Source organism: Harpia harpyja, chromosome 6, assembly GCF_026419915.1.
Source record: "Harpia harpyja isolate bHarHar1 chromosome 6, bHarHar1 primary haplotype, whole genome shotgun sequence".
In the NCBI taxonomy this organism is placed as follows: domain Eukaryota; kingdom Metazoa; phylum Chordata; class Aves; order Accipitriformes; family Accipitridae; genus Harpia; species Harpia harpyja.
The window spans coordinates 20,692,888-20,713,197 of record NC_068945.1 but is presented as its reverse complement, the minus strand read 5'-3'; the positions used below and the strand labels follow the sequence as shown (position 1 = coordinate 20,713,197).

General features: G+C 41.5%; 1 protein-coding gene across 2 annotated transcripts in view; it reads left to right on the top strand.

Annotated features, from left to right (window-relative positions):
• The window catches only part of CREB3L2 (cAMP responsive element binding protein 3 like 2), an 83,742-nt gene extending 63,695 nt beyond the window's left edge, over window positions 1-20,047 (top strand). For both annotated transcript variants that reach the window (XM_052788840.1, XM_052788839.1), the window contains exons 7-12: window positions 1,537-1,595; window positions 2,958-3,026; window positions 10,163-10,262; window positions 11,203-11,329; window positions 12,015-12,240; window positions 13,184-20,047. In XM_052788840.1, coding sequence (XP_052644800.1) covers window positions 1,537-1,595; window positions 2,958-3,026; window positions 10,163-10,262; window positions 11,203-11,329; window positions 12,015-12,240; window positions 13,184-13,259 — 657 coding nt within the window. In that variant the 3' untranslated portion in view covers window positions 13,260-20,047. The remainder of the gene's footprint in view (window positions 1-1,536; window positions 1,596-2,957; window positions 3,027-10,162; window positions 10,263-11,202; window positions 11,330-12,014; window positions 12,241-13,183) is intronic.
• The last annotated feature ends 263 nt before the right edge of the window (window positions 20,048-20,310 follow it).

Genomic DNA, 20,310 nt, shown 5'->3' with positions numbered 1-20,310 from the left:
TCTGTCTAGGTGAACACCTGAACGCATGAACAATGGAGTATTTAGCAAGCAGGGTATCAAGTTGCTGTTGCTTGACTCCATTTACAAACAGTACAATCCTACCCTTATGGTAGGCAAAGACCTCTGTATTCTTTCTGTGGTGATGAAGATGTTCTTTTCCACTATTTCATGTTTAAAATCTGACTGTGTATTTCAGTGCCCCAGTCTTTTGATCACTGAATTCCATGACCTTTAAATGAATGGTTGATACCAAGGCTGTGAAACGCCCTACAGGTCTTTTCTTTCTTCCAACATGGGGAAGAGCCAGCCTAGTGATAGGGAGGCAAGCATTTTTATTCAGACCTGGGCAGCTCACTTGTTCTAGAGAATATTAGCACATCTTTGATGGTTGATGCATTCTGTTACTGGTTTTGCAGATAGAGGTGTAAATTTACCCACACTGAATTGGAATTTGGTCTTGTAATATTTTTTTCAAAATTTTTGGAAGTGACCTTGTGCATTTTATGTACCACTTTCATATAATCAGGATCATTTATATTGGAGGGGATCTCTGGAGGTCCTTTAGTCAAACTCCTTGCGTTGAAAGCAGGGTCTGCTCAGAGCAAGTTGCTCAGGGACTTGTCCAGTCATGTTTTACTGTCTCAAAGGGTGCTGAGTCCCCAGCATCTCCGGGCAACCTGTTCCCATATTAGGCCACTCTTGTGGTAAAAACAAATAAATAAAATCCTTAACGTCTAACTGGAATTTCCCTTGAAAGTTGTATTTGATGCCTCTTGCCATTTTGCTGTATGCCTCTTGAGAAGACTCTGACATCATCTTCGCTACACAAGATAGTTGAAGACAGCAATAGGATTCCCTCCTTAGCCTTCTCTTAAACCTGAACAAACCCAGCTTTCTCTGCCTTTCCTGATATGTCATGTGCTCCAGCATGCTTATTATAGCAGTGGTCCTCCTGTGGCCTTGCTTCTGTACATCCAAAGTATTTATTTCAGAGCCACAAACTGTATGCGGTACTCAACTGTGGTCTTGCAGGCGCTGAATAGAAGGGAAGAACCACTTCTCTCGACCTGCTAGCGACAATCTTGTTAATGTAGACCTGGATCTGGTTGGCTGCCTTTGCAACAGGGGCACCTTGCTGACTTATGTTTGACTTGTTTATCAGGACCCCCAAGCCTTTTTCTACAAAGCCGCTTTCTAAAGCATGCATGGGCTTTTCCTCTCCCAGATGCAGGGCATTGTCCTGGGATCATCTTTTAGTATTTGTCCTGGGATATTCTCTCCAGATGAATCTGATTTACTTTTTAAGGTTAGTTCTGTAAGAGCAGGGAATGATCTTTTTCCTACTAGTGAGAGGAGCAGTCTTGCTTCTGGATGTGGAAACAGACCAAGTCAGTGCTTTGCTTGCCAGGAATAGAAATGAGAACAGCATGGACGCTTGAATGTAATAGCATCAGGGCTTTTTACCAGTTTATTAATTCATCTCAATGCTTTTTTTTTTTGTGCAAATATTTGGTGTTTTTCTTCCTTTTTCCTTAGATCTCTGCCCAGGAAAGTAGAAGAAAAAAGAAAGAATACATGGACAGTCTGGAAAAAAAGTAAGCCAGCCTCCTTCCTGTTTCAAGCGGGCCAATAGCACTAGTTGCTGGACTGGGAAGGGATCCAGCTGTTGATGCTGGGACTGTTTTGTGCACAGAGTGCCAGCTGCCATCTCGTGGTTATGACTGAGAAAAGCCCCTTTTTCTGGCTTCTGCTTGTATGCGTGCTGGGGTGCTGCATTCATAACTGTGTCTACCTGCAACACGTTGCTAACGTGCCAACAAAGACTTTAAACCTTAAATAAGGCAAGACCCATCTGCTATTGCCCTCCCCCTCATGCAATTCTTTTGGCCTAGTGAGTAGGCAGTGTCCAGGGAAAGGTGGATTCAGAGTGAATATATTCTCTCTTCTAGTGCAGATGGTGACGGAAATAGGAAGTGGGTGAGTCAAGACTGCCTGGGAAAATAAGCAGGACTTAGGAAAACAGCATGTGACCCATCGACTTCCTTTAGCAAGAAGGAGCCAAACCCTCAATTAGTGTTTTATATCCCAAGTTAATCTTCCTTTCAACAGACAAGTGTTCTAGTGTTTCTCTTATGCACTTCACCAGATGGATCTGTTAAACCCCTTGTACCAATTTTGGTGATATCCTTGATGTAACTTCCTTTTTTTATTCTTCTCTCTTTATGGATGAATCTTGCTTTCTCAGAGTTACTCCTGTGAAATTCCACTACATACATACAGATATCAAAGCTATTTCCCTTTACCTTCTCCTTTCTTGAAGCTATTCTGACTGGTCATGTTTGTCTTTTTAGGAGTCCCATATTTTTCACTTGGACCTCGTATGTGGCATGTCATATGACAACCAACTTTAGTTTAGGGAGTTTCCAGGGGCAGTGTGGAAATAAGCACTCTCTTGGAAATGAATCCTCCTTGCTTATTGACCTTCCTAAACTTGAAATTCGAGAATCTGATTTCAGAAAAGTGGCATTCACTAAATTGCTTGGTGCCTCATCCTAGCAATGAAATGCACACATTGAACACCTTTGCACAAAATACTTGCTAACAACATAAATACAGCACGTTCTGTGACTTTTAAAGTATCTGTCCCATGGCCTGATGCACAGAGAAAGTCAGAGCAGGGTCTTTGCTGTAGCTATTTCAAGAGGCAAAAAGTAGTTACAGCCCACCCTGAATGAGCTGCACCTGCTGGGATGTAGTTGAGCACTGTAAGCAGGTGCTCCACAGCCAGTAGTGTCTTTTGCAATGTCTTTTACACCATGAAGTATGATTAAAGATTATGACTAAAGTTCATTGGTTTAACTTTTCATTAAATGTAGGCAAGATGATAGAGATCTCTGTGAAAGCAAGTTTAATAAATAACTGATTTTTTATGTTCCTCTTTCTTGTGTTGTCTCCAGAGTTGAGACTTGTTCAAATGAAAATAGTGAGCTGCGTAAGAAGGTTGAAGTCCTGGAGAATACTAACAGGTAAGGTACAAAGGGAATAAAACAAAACTGTAGCATGATACTACAGTGAAAACTGAAAATCTGGAAGTTAAGAGATCAATTGAAGTGTGAAGAATAGCTGTATCTGATCTGGTTAATGTCAAAGAAAGATGAGGAAGGCCAGCTATCGTGACTACAGTGTGATGTAAAGCATAGAGACTTTGATGTCAGGTCTTAAACTGTCTCGCTAGCCTGTGGGGTGCTAGAGAAACCTTTTAGTACTCTTCTTTGAGCTCTTCCACTGCCCAAGGAAACACGAATAGTGATATGTAACAAACAAAACCTACAGCCTGACTCTCCAAATTGTCTTTATTTAGTGAAAGACTGTTTTGACAGGACACATTGACCTGGAGCATGACACTTCCAGGAGTTACAGTGCTGAAGCTCAAGAGTCATTATTAGTTCCTTCTGGACTACTAGATGTCATTGCAATTATTGTGCACCCTTCTAACCATCTCACACCCCAGAATTTCCTTCATTTGGAGGGGGAAAATCAACTTCTTGTTTCTTCATTTCTGAAGAAATGGGTGACTCAGTGGTGGCTTCTCAAAGGACACATGGCAGAAATAGCCATGAATATGGGTTGAATAGCTGAGCTTTTAATCGGATGTTAGCTGAGAGTGGAGTGTCAGTCATGGCTTATGCTCAGTGTGTTCTCTAATGATGGCAAATTCCTATGAGTAGGTACTAGATAAGCCCACTGTTAACACCTTCTAGTTAGAGGCATTTGTAGTGATGCTTGAATATTACCATTGAACACGATGGTAGCATGAAGATAAGACCCACAATCATGGAAAATGGCCTTAGAGCTTGTCTGGCAGCCAGTGTATTGCTAATTGAGTGGCATGTGTTGTTTCTAATCTCCGGATCCAATCTCTGATTTCATGGAGCCAGACCCTGTAGCACTGTAATTTGCTGTAGAGTGTCTCCCACACACTGCTCATGCATAAAGACATCTGCTGTTTGTTTGAAGAGAGCCAAGCCATTTCTGTCCCTCTTGTATCTTCCTTCAGGGCTTTACATAAAAGAACCAGGAATTGTTCTGTAGGTGTAGAGTAGGGTTTTCTCTCCCAGGATCTGTCCCAGGAGGTGCTGAAGCCAGCTGCTCTAAGGAAAGGTGCAGCCGTGGGTGCACCAGTCAGGGACAACATGCTGTCAAGCCTAGAGTTTTTCTCCCCAGTTCAGCTAAATTTGGCCAGCTGTTTTCATCTCTTGAATTGTTGTGCATGTGGATGTGAGAACAGCTGTGTTGGTATTGTCCATCCTTTTACACAGGACCTTTAGCATCTTCTCTATTATTTGATGATCTTAATTTCTCATACTAAATCCTCTAAAAATACTTAGCTAAGTGATATTATGTCCAAATCCTTCATACTTTGGGCATGTGGGATGAGTTGCATTGTTTTCTTCACTCTGCAATAGCATTTATATTGATTTGTAATCTCCTGCAGAGAAGCAGATGTTCCTGACCCTCTGCACAGAAATTCTTGTAATTCATGGCAATGCTGTTTTGGCTATTTAGATACAAACTGTATCTAAAATCTGTTAAAGCTTCAAATTGAAGTACTGAGAAATTTGTAAAAGTGCCTGCTTTCATCAAGCCTGACTTACGTAACATAACACATGATGGGTTTTTTCACCTTAACCCCAAAGAGCCACTTTTCTTATTTAGTGTATAATTGTGCAACTATCTTATTCAGAGAATGGTTCCAGGCCCTTGTTTAATGTACATAATCCACTTCCTATGGTGAATTCAAAATGTCTGGTGTCCTCATTGCTATATGCACAGAACCTTGATGTGGCACCCAAAAACTGTTCAAATGTTTCAGAACTTGTCTTCACAGCATCCTATAGCTGATACTTCCATCTCCTATGTACAGTGAGGAGACAAAGTGCAAAGCAGTGATGGTCAAAATTATGCACTGTCAGTTTATTCTTGAATGCACAAATTTGTATGTTTAGGACTTTATTTCTCAAAGTACCTAGCACACAGTTACACACATGTATTTTATTTAATATGCCCAAAGCAGAGCCCCATTTGACTTTAGTTGCAATTTTGAGTGTTCAATGCAGTAAAAAATGAAGACGTAGTTGAAGGTATTAACTAAAAGTAGATCTACAAACATTAGCGCTGTTCTTTTGTTGTGAAAAATTATAACGGTGGAAGAAAGGTAGCAGCAAAATAAGAGCAGTGATTACGTGTAAAAATGTTCATGCATTCAAGTGTAGATGAAGACAAAGTTGTTTTTTTAGCTTGTTGGAAAATTGGGCTATAGCTGCTTACCTAAAAGTTAATGCACATGTATGTGCTGTCAGTCAGTATCATGTTTTTATAGTCTGATTGGAGTTGAGAGGAACTGAAGGGCAATTTCCAAAACATACAACTATTGAACAGCAGAGTTTCCTTTCAGTATGTGCAATCAGTTTTTTAAAGTATGGTACTGTGTATATAGAACACATTTGCCCAGATACATACCTAAGACTTCAGGGAAACCCTGCTTGCATTTCAAAGTCTGGATCCAAACCATGGAAACACTAGAATTTCTTCTGGTAAAAATGTTCCTACATTATTCTCAGTAACATGAAAAAAATGAGAATAATCTTCCCTGAGAGCCTGCCTTAGTCTGAAATTCTGGATCTGAAAAGATGTAATGTAAAAGGTGCAAGTGTGGTCAAAAAATTTGCATCCAGAAGCATTTCCCTTGATATTCATGCATCTTAAAAGGCAAGGCAGGAGGCTGGGGATCAAGATGCAGGGGAGTTTTTAATTCTCATTACTCTGAGTGGGTGACTGCAGCATTTTTGGCATCTTTAGTATTAGAACACTAGCATATGTTTCCTCTCCTAACTTATGTGACTCAGTCCCTTAAAAGAAACCCATCCAAGTTCCTTTCTAGGCAGTTTTCTCAAAACTAAGGAAGCACATTATTACATGCATATCTGTTATGTCTTGTAGCCACAAGTGAGACAGGCTTTCATTGGTTTCAGTAGCATCTGAATATGTGGGGCACTCCTGTCTCAGAAAGCAAAGGGTGTGAGAAGAAGTTGGCACCAAGAGTTGAACCGACTTGTCCCAGTCACCAAGAAGGCTTGATTCACTAGCGTTTTGGCACTGGGACCGAAAGCAGAAATTGCCAGTGATCTAGGGGGTTGCATATGGTCTCTGACATGAGCGTTGTCTAGCTGGGAGCCATGGCTATTTGGGCTTAAAGACAATATTGAAACATCTGGTACTGTGTATGACATATGAGAAGTACTTTTGCTTTTCACTTCTGTTGAGTCTGTATTTATAGATATATTGATGGTCACTTTTCCTGGAGAAATGATAGACATAGCATATGGTTGAGTGTGTCACACATGGACAATGCATGCAAGTAGCTGCTAGAGTTGCTCCCATGGAGTAATGACTAGCAAGTTGTGTAGATCTCCACTCTGACAGGCACCTTAAAGGCAATGGCTTTATAAATACAATTGGGATGTTCTTCCATTTCTCATGCTCCCGTTCAAGCTATTGTTACAACTCCCAGTCATCTAAAGATCAAGTTGCATATCAGTCTGACCCCCGCAAGGGTTTATCAGCACCAAAGCTGCCAGACTTTACTGATTTGCTTCGCTGTTCCTTTATTTGAGGCTGGTAAAGTCATTTTACCAAGTCATTTTCAAAGAGTGATGGATCTGCATTTAAGTTGCAATGAGATATCTTGCACTTCATTTCAGACCACCCTTATAATAGTTGACAAAGTGTGGCAGCCCTGGAGCAACTCCTTGTTTTCAAAGCAACAGGACAGTGGTTTTTGTGCTGAAACATCTTTGATGAAAAATTTCTGGATTTTTTTCTTTGTAATTCAAATGAGGAATAATTATGGATTTTTTTTCTGCTCTGTGGTATTCTGGTCTTTCAGTGGAAATCTTACTTTGGGATTTGCTGTCTTTCCTACAAATAGGACAGGCACAGAAAGGAATCTGTGTGTAGAGTTGGAAGACAGAATAGTTTTTCTCTCTCCATATCAAAATTAGGTTTTGTTCCTCACAATGTAGACAAATTCTCTAAAAAATCTTGATCAAAATAAACAGTGTTTGGTGTCCCTTAGAAGCTGTCTTTTTTTGTTTAAATCACTGTTGGATTTTAAACATAGACACTGAATTGAAGAAGCCTCCCAGGTGGCTAGGTCCTGGAGTGTCAGATTTTCTCTTCTTAATCAAAGTGTCAATGGAAGCAGAGGGGAAGCCTTGACTTGTTCCTAACTTTGGTAGAGAGAGGGGCTCTTCTGAAGATGAATATGTGAATGTGCACACGAAAACAAGACATCACAGGCAGAGTGAATTTGCTGGCAGTGTGTGGAAGGGAGAGCAGGAGTCTTCAGTCACTTTACAGCTTTACTATGAGGTGCTTCCATTGGCAGAGAAAAGTGTGAAAGCACGTTCACACCTCCTACGGAGGTGACCCTCTAATTGAATATCACTGGGAAATGTGTCAGACACAATGAAAATAATCCCTGTGGGTGCAAACCCCCTTATGCATGCTGCCTTGGGATTGCATTTTCTCCTGTTAGGATTTAGCCATAGGCAGCATGTTTCACTAAAAGCGTTCATGGCCTTCCTGCTGCTCTTTAGAGGGAGCATCTTAGTTTAACTTAAGTCCCTGTTCTGCAGAGCAGAGAGTTGCTCCTTTTCCCTCTCATAGTCCAGATCATCCCTGCAGCTGGCCAGTAAGAATGAATGCAGCTTTTGTGTGGGAGAGATCTTTTGATCTCGGAATCCAGTCTTCCACCATTCCAGATTCAAATAGAGAATAAAAGCACCAAGGACTGCCCCATTTTGGTGGTGGCAGGGTAAACTGGTATCATTTCTGAACAAACTTGTTTCTTGCTCTTGCCTTGGCTCTTGCTCTTAGTTTGAAAATGTACCTGTAGCCTATCAGCTCTCAATACTGAGTCCTTGTCTGTGGGGAGGCGACAGTAGCTCTGCTCAAACAGATAAATGACTTGGAGGAGAAAGACGTTTTATATAAAAGTAATTGGTAAATAAGGTGGGGGATGAATCTTCCTCTGTGTATAAGAGACCTCAGAATACCTGCCTAATTTTACTTTCCAAAAATAGTGTTTTGGAATCAGCTCTCTGGGCCCACTCTGCCCAACAGTTTTTTTTAAATCGGGACACAAAAAGGCAGAGATTAGCAAAATCAGGAGAATTGCCTCTTCTCTGTTGATTTCCTCACCAGCCATTAGCTGTTTTCTCTCTGACACCTCCACAAAAAGTGGCAAGAATGATCAGCATTTCAAGGCTGCTGCTGGCAACCCCCGAGCTGGGGAGGAGGAGAGCTCCCTCCTCGCTCTGTAGAGCTGTTCTGTGTCAAGCCCAGTGACTCAGGCCTGAAACGGGAGAAAGATTTAGTCTTCTATAAGAGCACAGAAATTGCAGGGTTAAAAAGGCCTTGCTGTATAACATAGCTAGAGGCATATGGTGGGAATACTGTAGGCAGTGTGTTCTGTGCCGGAAAATGATGTATACCACGTACACAAGTCTTTGTGAACCCTACGCCATGTAGTGGATGTGAGGAGGAACTGGGAGAGATGCAGAAGGGAGCAGGGAATTAGGATGGTCTCATTTACGTGATGGACAGTGTTTCAATTTCTTAATTTGCCTGTGGTCTCTAATAGTGAATAAAGGACTGAATTAGATGAATCACTTTCTTTTTTTAAATATTGAGTTGCAGAATAAACCATGCTCTCAAGAGCATGCCAGACATCCTTCCTTAATAAGTTGAGAAGGATCTGCTGGCCCAGATAAATCTGTGCTGTGAGCATGCCTTGTGCTCATTTCAGAATGCATTCCTGAAGTCCTTGAATTCATTAAACCCTAATTAGCAACGAGCATTGATGATTAAAAAAATCTATAATAATAGGCAGACGAGCGTATATTGAGCTGCGAAGGCACCTCTGGGTCTGGCCTACAATTAGCTTTTAGCCAGTTTGATCTTAAAATAATCTTTCTATTTTCTCTGACATTCTGACCTTGCCTCTTGCTTTAGCATTTGACGTCACAGCCTCCAAAGCTGTTGCCTGGAGTTTTGTGGGGGTTATCCTCCACAATAGATTGTGAGACTTGCAGGAGAAGTGAAAAGTAAAGTTGGAAACAAACAGCAGATTTAACATCTTGATACAAAATTGTACTATATTTGTGTCGAGGACAGGCATTTGCGTTACTCCTTACCTGTTAAAAAGCTTTAATGAAAACAAAATGAAAACTGCTGTGAAAACCCTGTATCAATCATACTTTGAGATCATTTCCCATTTAAATGACTATTGTCCTGACTGTAGGAATTGATGATACAGCAGAAGAAAATCAGCCAGAAAGACAAAAGAATATCCTTCTGGTCTGCGACTGTTGACTCCAACTGCAAGAGAATTGCCATTGTGGTTGGGACCTCTGAAAGCCACAGTCACAGTAGCCGCTTGAAGCATCTGTGATTTTTGTCAGCTCCTGGAGTATTTAGCAAATAGCAATAAAGTGCTTTATTTAGTAAATGAATTTGAGAAATGGAGTCTGTGCCTATGTCTGACTTTAAGACCTTCTCTTTGAAAATGGTCCAGCATGTGGTCCAAAGCACTGTAGAGCAGGTTTTCAGAAAAAGGAGGTAGCCATATACCTCTACCACCAATTAGAGCAGTTATAAACTTGCTTCTGCACCTTTTCAAATAATGGCGAAACTCCTGCTGAATTCATGACATAGAATCAGGTTATATATGCATCTAGTCACTTGCATGTAGAGCAGTTTAAGTTGTTTGTACGCTTTCCAGAATCGTTTCTTGTAGAGACACTGAAAACACCATTTTTATTAATAAGAGCTTTCTGAAAGTACTAAAGAAGTAATTGTTCAGGGACATCAGTTGAGGGAAAGAAAAAAGATCTTTCTGAAAGTTCCAGTGTTAATACATGTTAAAACTTTGTAAAATTAAATACATTCCTTGCTACTAACTTCAAGGAGAGGACTTTAACTATCTGTACCTTATCATAAATGCTGTATTATTGCCAGGTGTGGAATTTGAAGCAAAAAGCTATTTAACCAGCAAGTAGATCAGTGTGTGTGATGCTTGTCTGTTGTCTTTGCTTTCCAGAACACTTCTGCAGCAGTTGCAGAGACTCCAAGCCATGGTTGCTGGGAAAGTGTCCCGTTCGTGTAAGGCAGCTAGTACACAGACAGGGACCTGTCTTATGGTGAGTGTCCCTAAAGCTGGGAATTGTAGGGGCATGAGAATCTCTTTCCACTGCTCAAAGTCACATCCCTTGTACTGCACAGCCCCTCACTTGCAAATTCTCAGCTTGGGAAACTTCTCTTCGTAATTTGACAATTAATTTTGAGGTAGGTGAGACTCCTGGCTGATGAAGATTAATGGTTGTGGGAAGGCATTAAATTCTGGAGGAGGCTGGGCCTGTGCTTTTGATTGGGTGCTGCAATGATGAAAGAAGGAGCACTGCTCCTCTTGAGTGACCTGTTGTATTATTTCCTACAATATTGTATGTGAGAAATGGTGTCTAGGGTTGTAAAATGAAAATGAGGGTGTGTTTTGATACCAGTAAGAATGAATTTGCTCATCCAAATAAAAATATGACTAAGGCTGTAAATCTACCTCTGTCCTACTTCAGTAGTAGTAGTCAGGATAAGGAAAGGATTAGAATGAAACTTTTCCCTTTTCCTTCCCTACACTCAGCCAGCAAGTTTGCTTTATACTTGTGCTAGAAATTGATGGAAATTATTTTCAAGGCCTGAGTTGTTCTCCTAGTCTGCCAGCCTCTCTGTCAGTTCGAAGAAAGACTGGGGCCAGCAGCAGAAATAACCTTGGAGATTCCCAACAGCATCTGTAAAACACATATGGTGGTTGTGTCTGCTTTTCAACTTTGGGAGTAAATAAAGCTACAGGCCAAAATGGTGGCAGACGTTGAAAACAAACTCCAGCATTGAAATCTACCCTTTAAAACACTGACTTGTTACTGTATATGTGCCTTTGCTAAGACACTGTATGTAGTGATGAAAATAGCCTCAGATGATTTGTTTTGAAAAAGTACCAGATCTGCTTTGTGTTGATTCTTAGTTTTGATGTGCACATGTGTGCCAAGAGGTAGTGCACTTACCTTTTCTGTATCCTCCCTTTGCCAGATGGTGGTGCTGTGCTTTGCAGTAGTTTTTGGCAGCTTCTCTCAGAGCTATGGGCCATATCCTTCTGCTACAAAAATGGTGTTGCCCAGGCAGCATTCCTCGCCAGAGTCCTACACAGACTCCATTGGTAAGTGACAACTATCCCAGTCTTGGTCCCTTGCTTGATTGTGCTTCGGCCCTTGTTTTCTACTCCCAACCCTAACCCCCTCCTCAGGCACCTCTTGCTTTTCTGCTCCTTAGCTAGCCATTCCTTGGTATACCTATGTTTTTCAAAGGATAACTTGGCAAACTGTTCTGATGGCAGAAGACTTCATAGACATGGGCAAAGCCTTTGCCTGCTAGCCTGCTTGGTACTTCTGTTTAAAGCAGGTTTTTTTCTGTTTGTGGAACTAAAGCTAGTGGTCTGTAAAAAGGAGCAGGATTTCTACTCGGTAGCAAATGTTCGTACTGTTAAAATGTGCAACTGGTATCAGCTGGTGTGTCCTTTGCCAATGTCAACAAAGAGTCCAAGGACTGCATGGGAAACTGTTAGCATTATAACAATGCGTAATGAACCTGTTGCTTTCAATGTATATTATCAAAGTGATTGTTTCATTTTCTTCTTGTGTTGTGAATAATTCAGAGCTTTTTGATCCTTACCTGGACCATTGCTGTGGTATCTTTCCTCAGCTATCAAATTACCAGTTAATCACTATGAAAAGACCTTTGCAGCTTTAGTTCTGCTCTGTTGGTTTCCATTTCCTGAAATGTCCAGGGCTGTTCTCTGAGCTGCCTGTTTCTCATCTCTTTTTGCCTTCTGTCTTTGTATGCAGTGAGGTCAAGGAGTCTGCTAATTTACGAAGAGCCTCACCAACTGGAGGAGTCATCAAGCCCAATCTCCTTTGCAGATCGCAATGACAGGCAAGCAGACACCTCCAAGTACACAGCACTGTCCCTGGAAGCCATGCCAGGGACACAGCAGGATGATATCATGCAATTCACAATAGCCAACGAGACGAGGCTAGAGAAATCGGTGCTGCTGGGCCTGCAGCAGCACAGGTGAGTGCAGGGTGGGCTGCTTGTCATATGAGTGTTTCGCGTCACTGTCATTTGTGCCTGGAGCGCAGCAGTAAGACTAGGGGCTCAGCTATGCTGGGCACTGTGAAACATGAAGTAAGAGTTTGGTCTCATCTGGAGAGCTTATAGGCAAAGTTATTGTTACTCTGGAGAAGTGGTTGCAATAATATTGTAGTAATACAGCTGCCAAACTCGGTGCTTCTGCCAGAAACCTAACCCCTGTAAGCCTGTTGTGCCTACCCACTTCTTTAAGCACTTACTTCTGTGTCTCCTAAAGGAATAAGCTTTTGCCAGTTGGGTGGAAGCGTGAAGTTGTGACTCACTGCGCTTTCTATGAGGTTAGGGTGTGAAGAGCTGGATCTTCTTGCTGCAGTGATCTTACTAAAGCATTATGGTGGAAAGTTTGCAGGACTCGGTCTTAAGAGACAGACCTGTAAAGTTATCTGAACTACTTAACACAGAGCTTCTTTGTAATTTATTTTTTGGTTTTTTTAGCATAAATGTAAGTTTTGGGGCCTCTGCAAAGAGAGAGATTCACTGGTTTAAATACATGTGTGCAGTTTTCTTTCCATTCTACTTTTTCTTATCCTGCCACTGTCCTGTTGGCCCAGGTCTTGGTCTCTGCTGACAAGCAGTAGCAAGCACACCAAACAGTGGAGAGAGGGATTTTGTTTGGAAGCATGCTATTCTGAGGGCTAGGATGAGCCATAGCACCCCAAGCACACCTTCTGAGCTCTTGTGTCAAAGTTATACCTAGAGCCAAAGAGATGACTAATTCAGTGTGTTACCATACTCCAACTGACAAGTACCTGGTAAATACTGAGTGCCTTTTTAGCATTAGCCAATTCAAGTAGGATATGCGCTTTTAAAAATGACTAACTATTAGCGTTAACCTTTGTTGTTTTGGTTTTTTTGTTCCCTGCAGAGTCAACTCGGAACTAGAAGGAAATGAAACACTGAAGATAATTGAAATAGATAGAAGAGTCAATGCCACCTCTTAAAAATAAAAAAGGCCTTTTTTCTTGCCTTCCCTCTTTCCCACGTATTTTCAACCAAAGTCCCCCTGACTTGTCATCCTCAGTGAACCAAAGCACAAAAGAGAGGGAGTTCAACTTCCGCATTGACTGGTGAGGCTGTGACTGCAGATGGGATATCTTGTCTTTGTAACTCCCTTCCTCACTTCACACACAGTCCCTGTCTTTGCTTTTATTCCTTTCCTGTCTAATACTGCAAGGACAGGATTGAATTATGATGGCAGATGACACCAGCAGTGTGCCGGTGACTGGTGGGGGTGTGTGTGTGTGTGTGTGCACACATCCTAATCTGAGCACAAAGACATTCTGTAGAAGAGTGAAATATGCAAAACTGATAGGAGCATGTGGGTGATAGGTTTCTTGGGAGAAGGTATTTGAGAGAAAGAGGAGATGCAGCATGATGCTGCTCAGAATCTAGCCACAGCTCCATGCCTACTGGTCTACAGCACTTGAGCCTTTTGGGGGGATTGAGAAGCATGTGTGTAGCCTGCTTCTGAAGGGACTAGAAAGGGCCCTGACACTGCTGAGTTAACAGCACAGGCAGGAGAGGGAAGGGCAATGATGCTACTGAATTGTCCTCCTCTTGATCTTTCTCTTCTCCCCTCCAGCCTCTTTATCACTTAGTGGGGTATCATTTTCTGGGTTGAAAGCAGTCCTGGTAAGCTTCCCTACTGCTTCAACCCTTGTGGAATTCAAGCAAAGATCAGTCGCTGTCTTGTCACACTTTGTGTGGGAGAATTATGCTAGTTTAACTAAATCTGTTTAAAAAGCAGGTTTTGTTAAATTTATGCAATGTTTTGGATGGATGTCCTTTAGTCTGCTTAAGTCTGATCTGTTTAGTTTAAATCAGTTCCTTCCTAACAAACTAAATCAATGTAAGGCTTAAACCAGAAGTGCCTCCTGAGAGGACCATATGGATTTAATTTATTGGCTTCTAGATGCATTGATGGAATTTCTTATGGAGACCCGGTCTCAGACTGTCTTGTGTTTTCCTTTCCTTGCCATCTTCCTGTTACTACTGTAAATAGTATTTATTAGCTTTGCAAGATTTTGTTCAGGCAGTCGCAATGAAGAGAACTGAGCTTCCCTAACCCTGCAAGTGGTCTGGGCAGACTCTGAAATCGGACACACAAATATCACTGAACACCCATTCCCTCCCTTCAGACTTGAATTGCCCTAAATAAAGCCATGTGTCTTATCTTCCTCTTACCTCCTTTTCCAGAGATGTGATCTTAGACCAGCTGCTTAGCCAAAAAGATAGGGTTATAGGTAGCCTCAGCTAGGCACGGTTCAGGCCTGGAGGTGGTAGATACTGTATTAACTCTATGGCAAGACAGCCTCTGACCTGAAGAGTTGCGTTTGTAGGCAGGAGATAAGGCAAAAGAGGGATGAGATGGGCACATAGGGAGGTGAAGTGACTGGACCAAGTTCAGTGGAAAAGCCAAGAGCAGTATTCAGGTCTGATCCTGGTCCAGTACTTTTCTCCCTGCTTTGTTTCCTCCTTGTCTCATGTAGCTGTTGCCTTTAAGGGTTCTCCCTCTCTTACTACCCTGGTCACGCCTTTGCCCGAGCTGTGCTTCTTGCAATTTGTCCTTGCAGTGGCACAGTCGAACCTACCCCAGGATTTGAGCAGGGTTTTATCTGGTTACTACAGAAGGGCACTCAGACTCTACTGAGGATGGATTTAATATGAAAATCCTCATTCAGCAGGCTAGCATAGCTACTTTACAGTTTACCAGAAGAAGTCAATTTTTAAAAAGGATAAAGAATTTTGAAGCTCTTTTTTTTTTATTATTTTTTTCCTAATGATAAATAAGGGAAAAACTTAACCTAGCCTTACAAGTAATTTTTTACCATGTACAGTAGATATTTCCTGCAAGTATTCTATTTTGTAAAATATTGGATTTGTATTTTATTACAGCAGCTGCCACACCAGCTCCTTTATTGTTCTTCATTCTCCTTTGACTTTCTTCCTTCAATATCCTATTTGCCACCCTCAGGCCTGACTCAAAACTCAGTGAAATGAACGGAAAGAATTCGATGAATTACAGGGAGCTGTGGATCAGTCCCCACTGTGCCATTTTAAGGTGTTTCACATTAGTGACAGTGAAACATGTGCCTGACTCCATGAGCTGGTAATGAGTTTTGGTGTACAGACGTGCTTTCTAGGTAATGCCCTATTCTTATATGTAAGTGCCTTTTTATTATTTTATCTTTGGTGGCAATGAGAGGAGAAATGCTGTTGTAGTCTATTTTGCAAGTGTTCCCTTCTTCTTGGCATGGGTCAGCCTCTTCCCTAAAGTCTCTTTCCCTTCACAGTGATCCTGCTGGGTCCTCTGAATCATTCCAGTATCCACCCACAACTTTTGTATGATTTTTTTTTTTTAACAATTTAAGGCTTCACATAAATAATGAACACTGGTGGGTGCCACAAGGGATGGCTGCATTCCGTAGCCACATGAGGTCAGCAAAGTGACAGGACAAAACTGGGACTGACCGTTCCATTACCGTATGGCTAGGCATTGTAAGTGGGCAAGGTCATAGCTTAGAAAGTTCCTTAAAAGGTCTTTTTTTTCAGAGAACCCGTGGTTTGTCACCTCTGAGGACAACCGAATGGTTAAGTCTTCTGCAAAAGAGGCCCCCAGCTGCGGAGCATAACCTTGCTCTTACTAGTCTTGCAGCTTGCACTGTGCATAAGCAGGAGACTGCTCTGCCTGAGCTCATGCCTATTACCAGTTAAATGGATCACCTCCCATTGCAGATAAAGCTGACTTCACTGTATTAAAACCAAAATTGAATTATTTCTCAATACTTAGACAGACGATTTCACAAAACCCAAACAACCCCCCTCTCTGAAACCTACTGCACTAGTCACCATTAAAGCTTTGCCCTTTTGTTTGTTTAATTTGGGCATGTCAGTTCAAATCTGATCGGGAGATAGTCATGTTTTCATCTGGAGCATTTTAAACTGGCCACGGTCAGGGTCAGGCCTCTAAACTAATTCATCCAAGCCATTATGGCCATACCAATTTTCTTGTAAATGTTTGATAATCTATTGCTATAATCTTAGTTTGTGTAATCCTTTAAGTTATTTTTAGGTACTCTTTTGGGGAATCTCTTGACCTAGCACACACATTGCTTGGGGATTTATTATATTAAATATTACTTCTTTATAATAAGGAAAACCTTTGCTTTACTTTGGTATGTTTGTGATCATTTTTATTCGGGGGCCTTAATAGAATAGGTTTCTCTGCTAGATACTAGGGGCCAAAGAATCTCCTGTCATCACCTACCCACAGGCTGTTATGCGACAAGGACCTCACTATCTCCAGAGGCAGTTTATTGCCCGTGTTACGTACCTAGCAGGGGGACAGAGGAGGCAGGACACATCCAATTGCACTGCCAGCCTTAGCAGTCCAGGGGTGACCCAAGTGTGAATGTTGATGCACAGCAGACCACATGGAGAGGCAGCTGTATGTGCTCTGTGTTAAGGGCATAGGGAAGGAGTAGTAAGGTGTATTCAGGGAGGATGCCAGTATAAGTGCTTTTAATTAGCTCAGCTATATTACTTGAGGTCTTAGCCTTCTGCCAGTATACTTTTTCCAGTGATGAGTGACTCGGTGCTGTAGAATAATATTGTGTGTGTGGACAGGGTAGGCTAAGGCCTTAATGTGCTACTTAATTTCCATTTCCACTAGAGGACTTAAGTGATCCATAGAGTCTTCAGCTGTAACATTATGCTGGTTGTCAGGACAATTTTATACACACTAGTAAACTTACCTTTTGGCCTATAGCTTTAAAGCATGTCTAGATCTGTCAGGTCTTTGCTTCTAGGGAGATAAGCTACAAAAGAATGTAGGGCATTATTTTTTTATATATATATATTTTAAAAGTATCAAGCACAGGGCATGTGACAGTTCTAACCTTGTTACCAGTGTGTAGATAATGTTGGGGGTTTTTTTCCCAGGCTATTTATAGTTCTTTGCTGCATTTCTCTTATTTCATCTGTACCATTCAATATTTTTCAGCAGCACAGACTAATAATGGATTAGGCTGAGGTTCTTAGGCCAGATCCTAGCTGATACAACGCAGCACGCTTCATACTTAATGCTTTTGGAGGCTGCAGGTCTGATTTATACTGGCAGGGGGCCTCTTCCATATCTCTCTGTGTAACAATGTGTCTCAGTGTATTCTTGATTTTTCTAACATAGAGCTGAAAATGAATATAAAAACTTTTCTTCTTTGTTTTTTTTCCTGCTAAAAAAACCAACCCACCTGTCTGCTCCCATCCCCCCAAACTATCAGCGGTGAATTCTGTCTAGACGCATTTAGAATGTAGGTCAAGTAAATGAATGATACTAATTGCTATGTTGGGAGGGATTTCCACTGAGTATTTGGGCTCTAGATTCTAGCTAATGCCAAGAGGCCATTGTACAAAACCCACGCAGCTAAGAACAGAAGTATATGGAGTATTTTTATACTCTTGGTGACTAAAATATTTCTTTCTCAAGTCACTAATTAGAAAGGGAACATTTTGTATTCTGAAGGTGAAATGGTAGGTCAGTACTTTGCAACTACAAAAGTTATACTTGCCTATGTAAGTAGTGTAGTGCTATGCTGTGTTGCTGCTTTGCACTATAGTGTTAAGGATAAACAACTTTGGGGATTGCAAAGATGAATGAACTGGCTTACGTGTTAAGGTCTTTACAAATAAGATGTAAGGATTCAATCAATGGGCCAGGATATTGTAGCTTTCTCATGGCCAATAAAATGACAGTGGGCATTCAGGGATTTGTTGAGGGTGTGATCTCATTTACTACTGCATTGCTTAGGTGATCAGCATCCATTGGAGACTCCCAAGATTGAGAGGGAAATTGCCATTTGTTTTTGTGGTTGTCACGTCAGGCCTTTTTCTGCTTTACCAAGGCATATAACTGAACAGGCTTCCAACATAGAAAAGAGTGCATCTCGCAGGAAACTCTGATTTGTGATGCTAAAATGGAGTTTCAATATTTTTTATTACCAGTAGTCTCTTCTCTGCCCTAAAGCCCATCTCCATACTCTTCCTTTAAGAGTCAGAACTGAATAGGTGAGAACAAAACATGGGAAAGCTGGATTTGCAGACCTGTCTTACAGAAGAGATGAAAGAAATGGCCAATGAGGGGACTCCTGACATCACAGGGAAAATTCCTAGTTCTTGATTCAATAAATCAGCAATGATAGTCTCTTTCATTAGTTCCCCCCTTGTTTTAGCTTTGCTCTTCCCCTTGCTCTTTCATACTATGTGGTCCTGTTTATGCATATTTGACCTTTATGGTATATGCCATTTTTCCTTCCAACCAGCAGGTAGAAATCTTGTTGAACTTTAGCAGCCCATAATTAAGGGAGTGGAGAGGAGAGGGGGAAGCAGAGGCAAGTAATCAATTTCTTTTAACAGAACTCTGCTCGTGTCTGACTTTGCCATATCAGATTTTAATTCAATGGTGCTGATGTAACAGCATCTTGCTTTCTTCATTTGTACAGTTAGCAAGAACGAGTGTGAGCGTGTGTGTATCTGTGCACGTGTTCATGGTGAGCAATTAAAAAAATACCCGCAGAGTTGTTTTTTTAATGTAGTAAGCATCACTAAATAAAGGCATCTACCTGAACACACAGGGCACATTCCACTTGGTGCAACAGAAAGTCCAGGTGTTTCTGAAGCCTGTTCACATTCCACATCACCGAGCACGTGTAAAACTGTAGTGTGAATTGCTGTATGAAGTCTGTCCTATTAGCAATTTTCAACTGAAAGTTGTTGCACTGTGTCTTTGTGTGTGTATGCATAAATTGTCTGGCCTTTCTGTAGAACAGTTCTGGGTTGGTACAAAAAAAAGTAATTACTTTAGGTTTTATTGTATCTTTGGGTGTCACTTTTGTCCTGCAGAATTATGTCTTCGAATGCTTTTTTTTTTTTTTCTTCTTAAATGGTGTAAGGTAGCCTTAAAAAGTGGCCCCTGGGAGCTGACAGCTCAAGGAACACAGTTTGTTGAGCTGGTCTTCTGGGAGAGGACCTAAAGATCTCTCCTTCCCCTGGAGCCCTGCTACCCTAACCACCCCAGGGATGCAGTAAGATGCCAGGGAGGGGAAACAGTTTGCTCTCCGAGGGCCAGGCCGTGATGTAAGTACATCACAGTTTCCCTGAGATTTGCTGGGCCTTCCAAGAGTAAATTACCTGGTGTTACCCTCTTGAAGAGAAATACACGTCCAGGGCCACAGCCATTGCCTTGGACTGTGCAAAACAGTACCTTGTGACTCTGAGTCACTCTGCGTGTGACACCCCTAAGGCATTTCAGCTGATCTTTCCCTCCGTTCATGTGGATACAGTATGAACTTGTGCAAACATTTAAAACTATCTAAGATGAAAAGGACAGTGCAAAAGCACATCCCCCTGAACTCCTTGGTAAACTGCATTGGGGCCTCTTCTGACTGCAGATGTCTCTGTTCTTTTGCCATAAGTCTGTTTAACTCTGTGTAAGTGTGTTCAATGGCCTCTCTCTTTTTGTACAAGCGCAGTCATCTGGATACGGTCCCACCTGATTGTTCACACTGCAAACATGTCCATTGGGTGGAAAGAAATTGCTGTTTTTCCTTTTTAAATCTTCTGCTTGATTCTACGAAAGAACAGACTACTTGTTTTTGTAGCCTAAACATGTATGTAGCTAAGTATGTTATGCTTTTCATTTCTTGCAAATAAATATTTTCTGTAGAAAAAGCAAGTACAACTTGTTTGCTTTCCTGATGGTTGGAAAAGATCTGGTCCCTTGGCTTTCCCAAGTGCACTGCTATGTGCAATGTGTCCGTCTTCAACATGGCAGAACCCTGGTAATTTAGCACGTTGCTAGAAAGAGAAGGTTAAAAGCAGGGGTGTGGGTTTTTACTGAAGCTGGCTGTCCATTCCCTTTTTTGAGATTAGCAGAGAATTACATCTGTCAATAATGGGTGGAAATTAGGCGAAGGCTGATGGCATTTAATAATGATA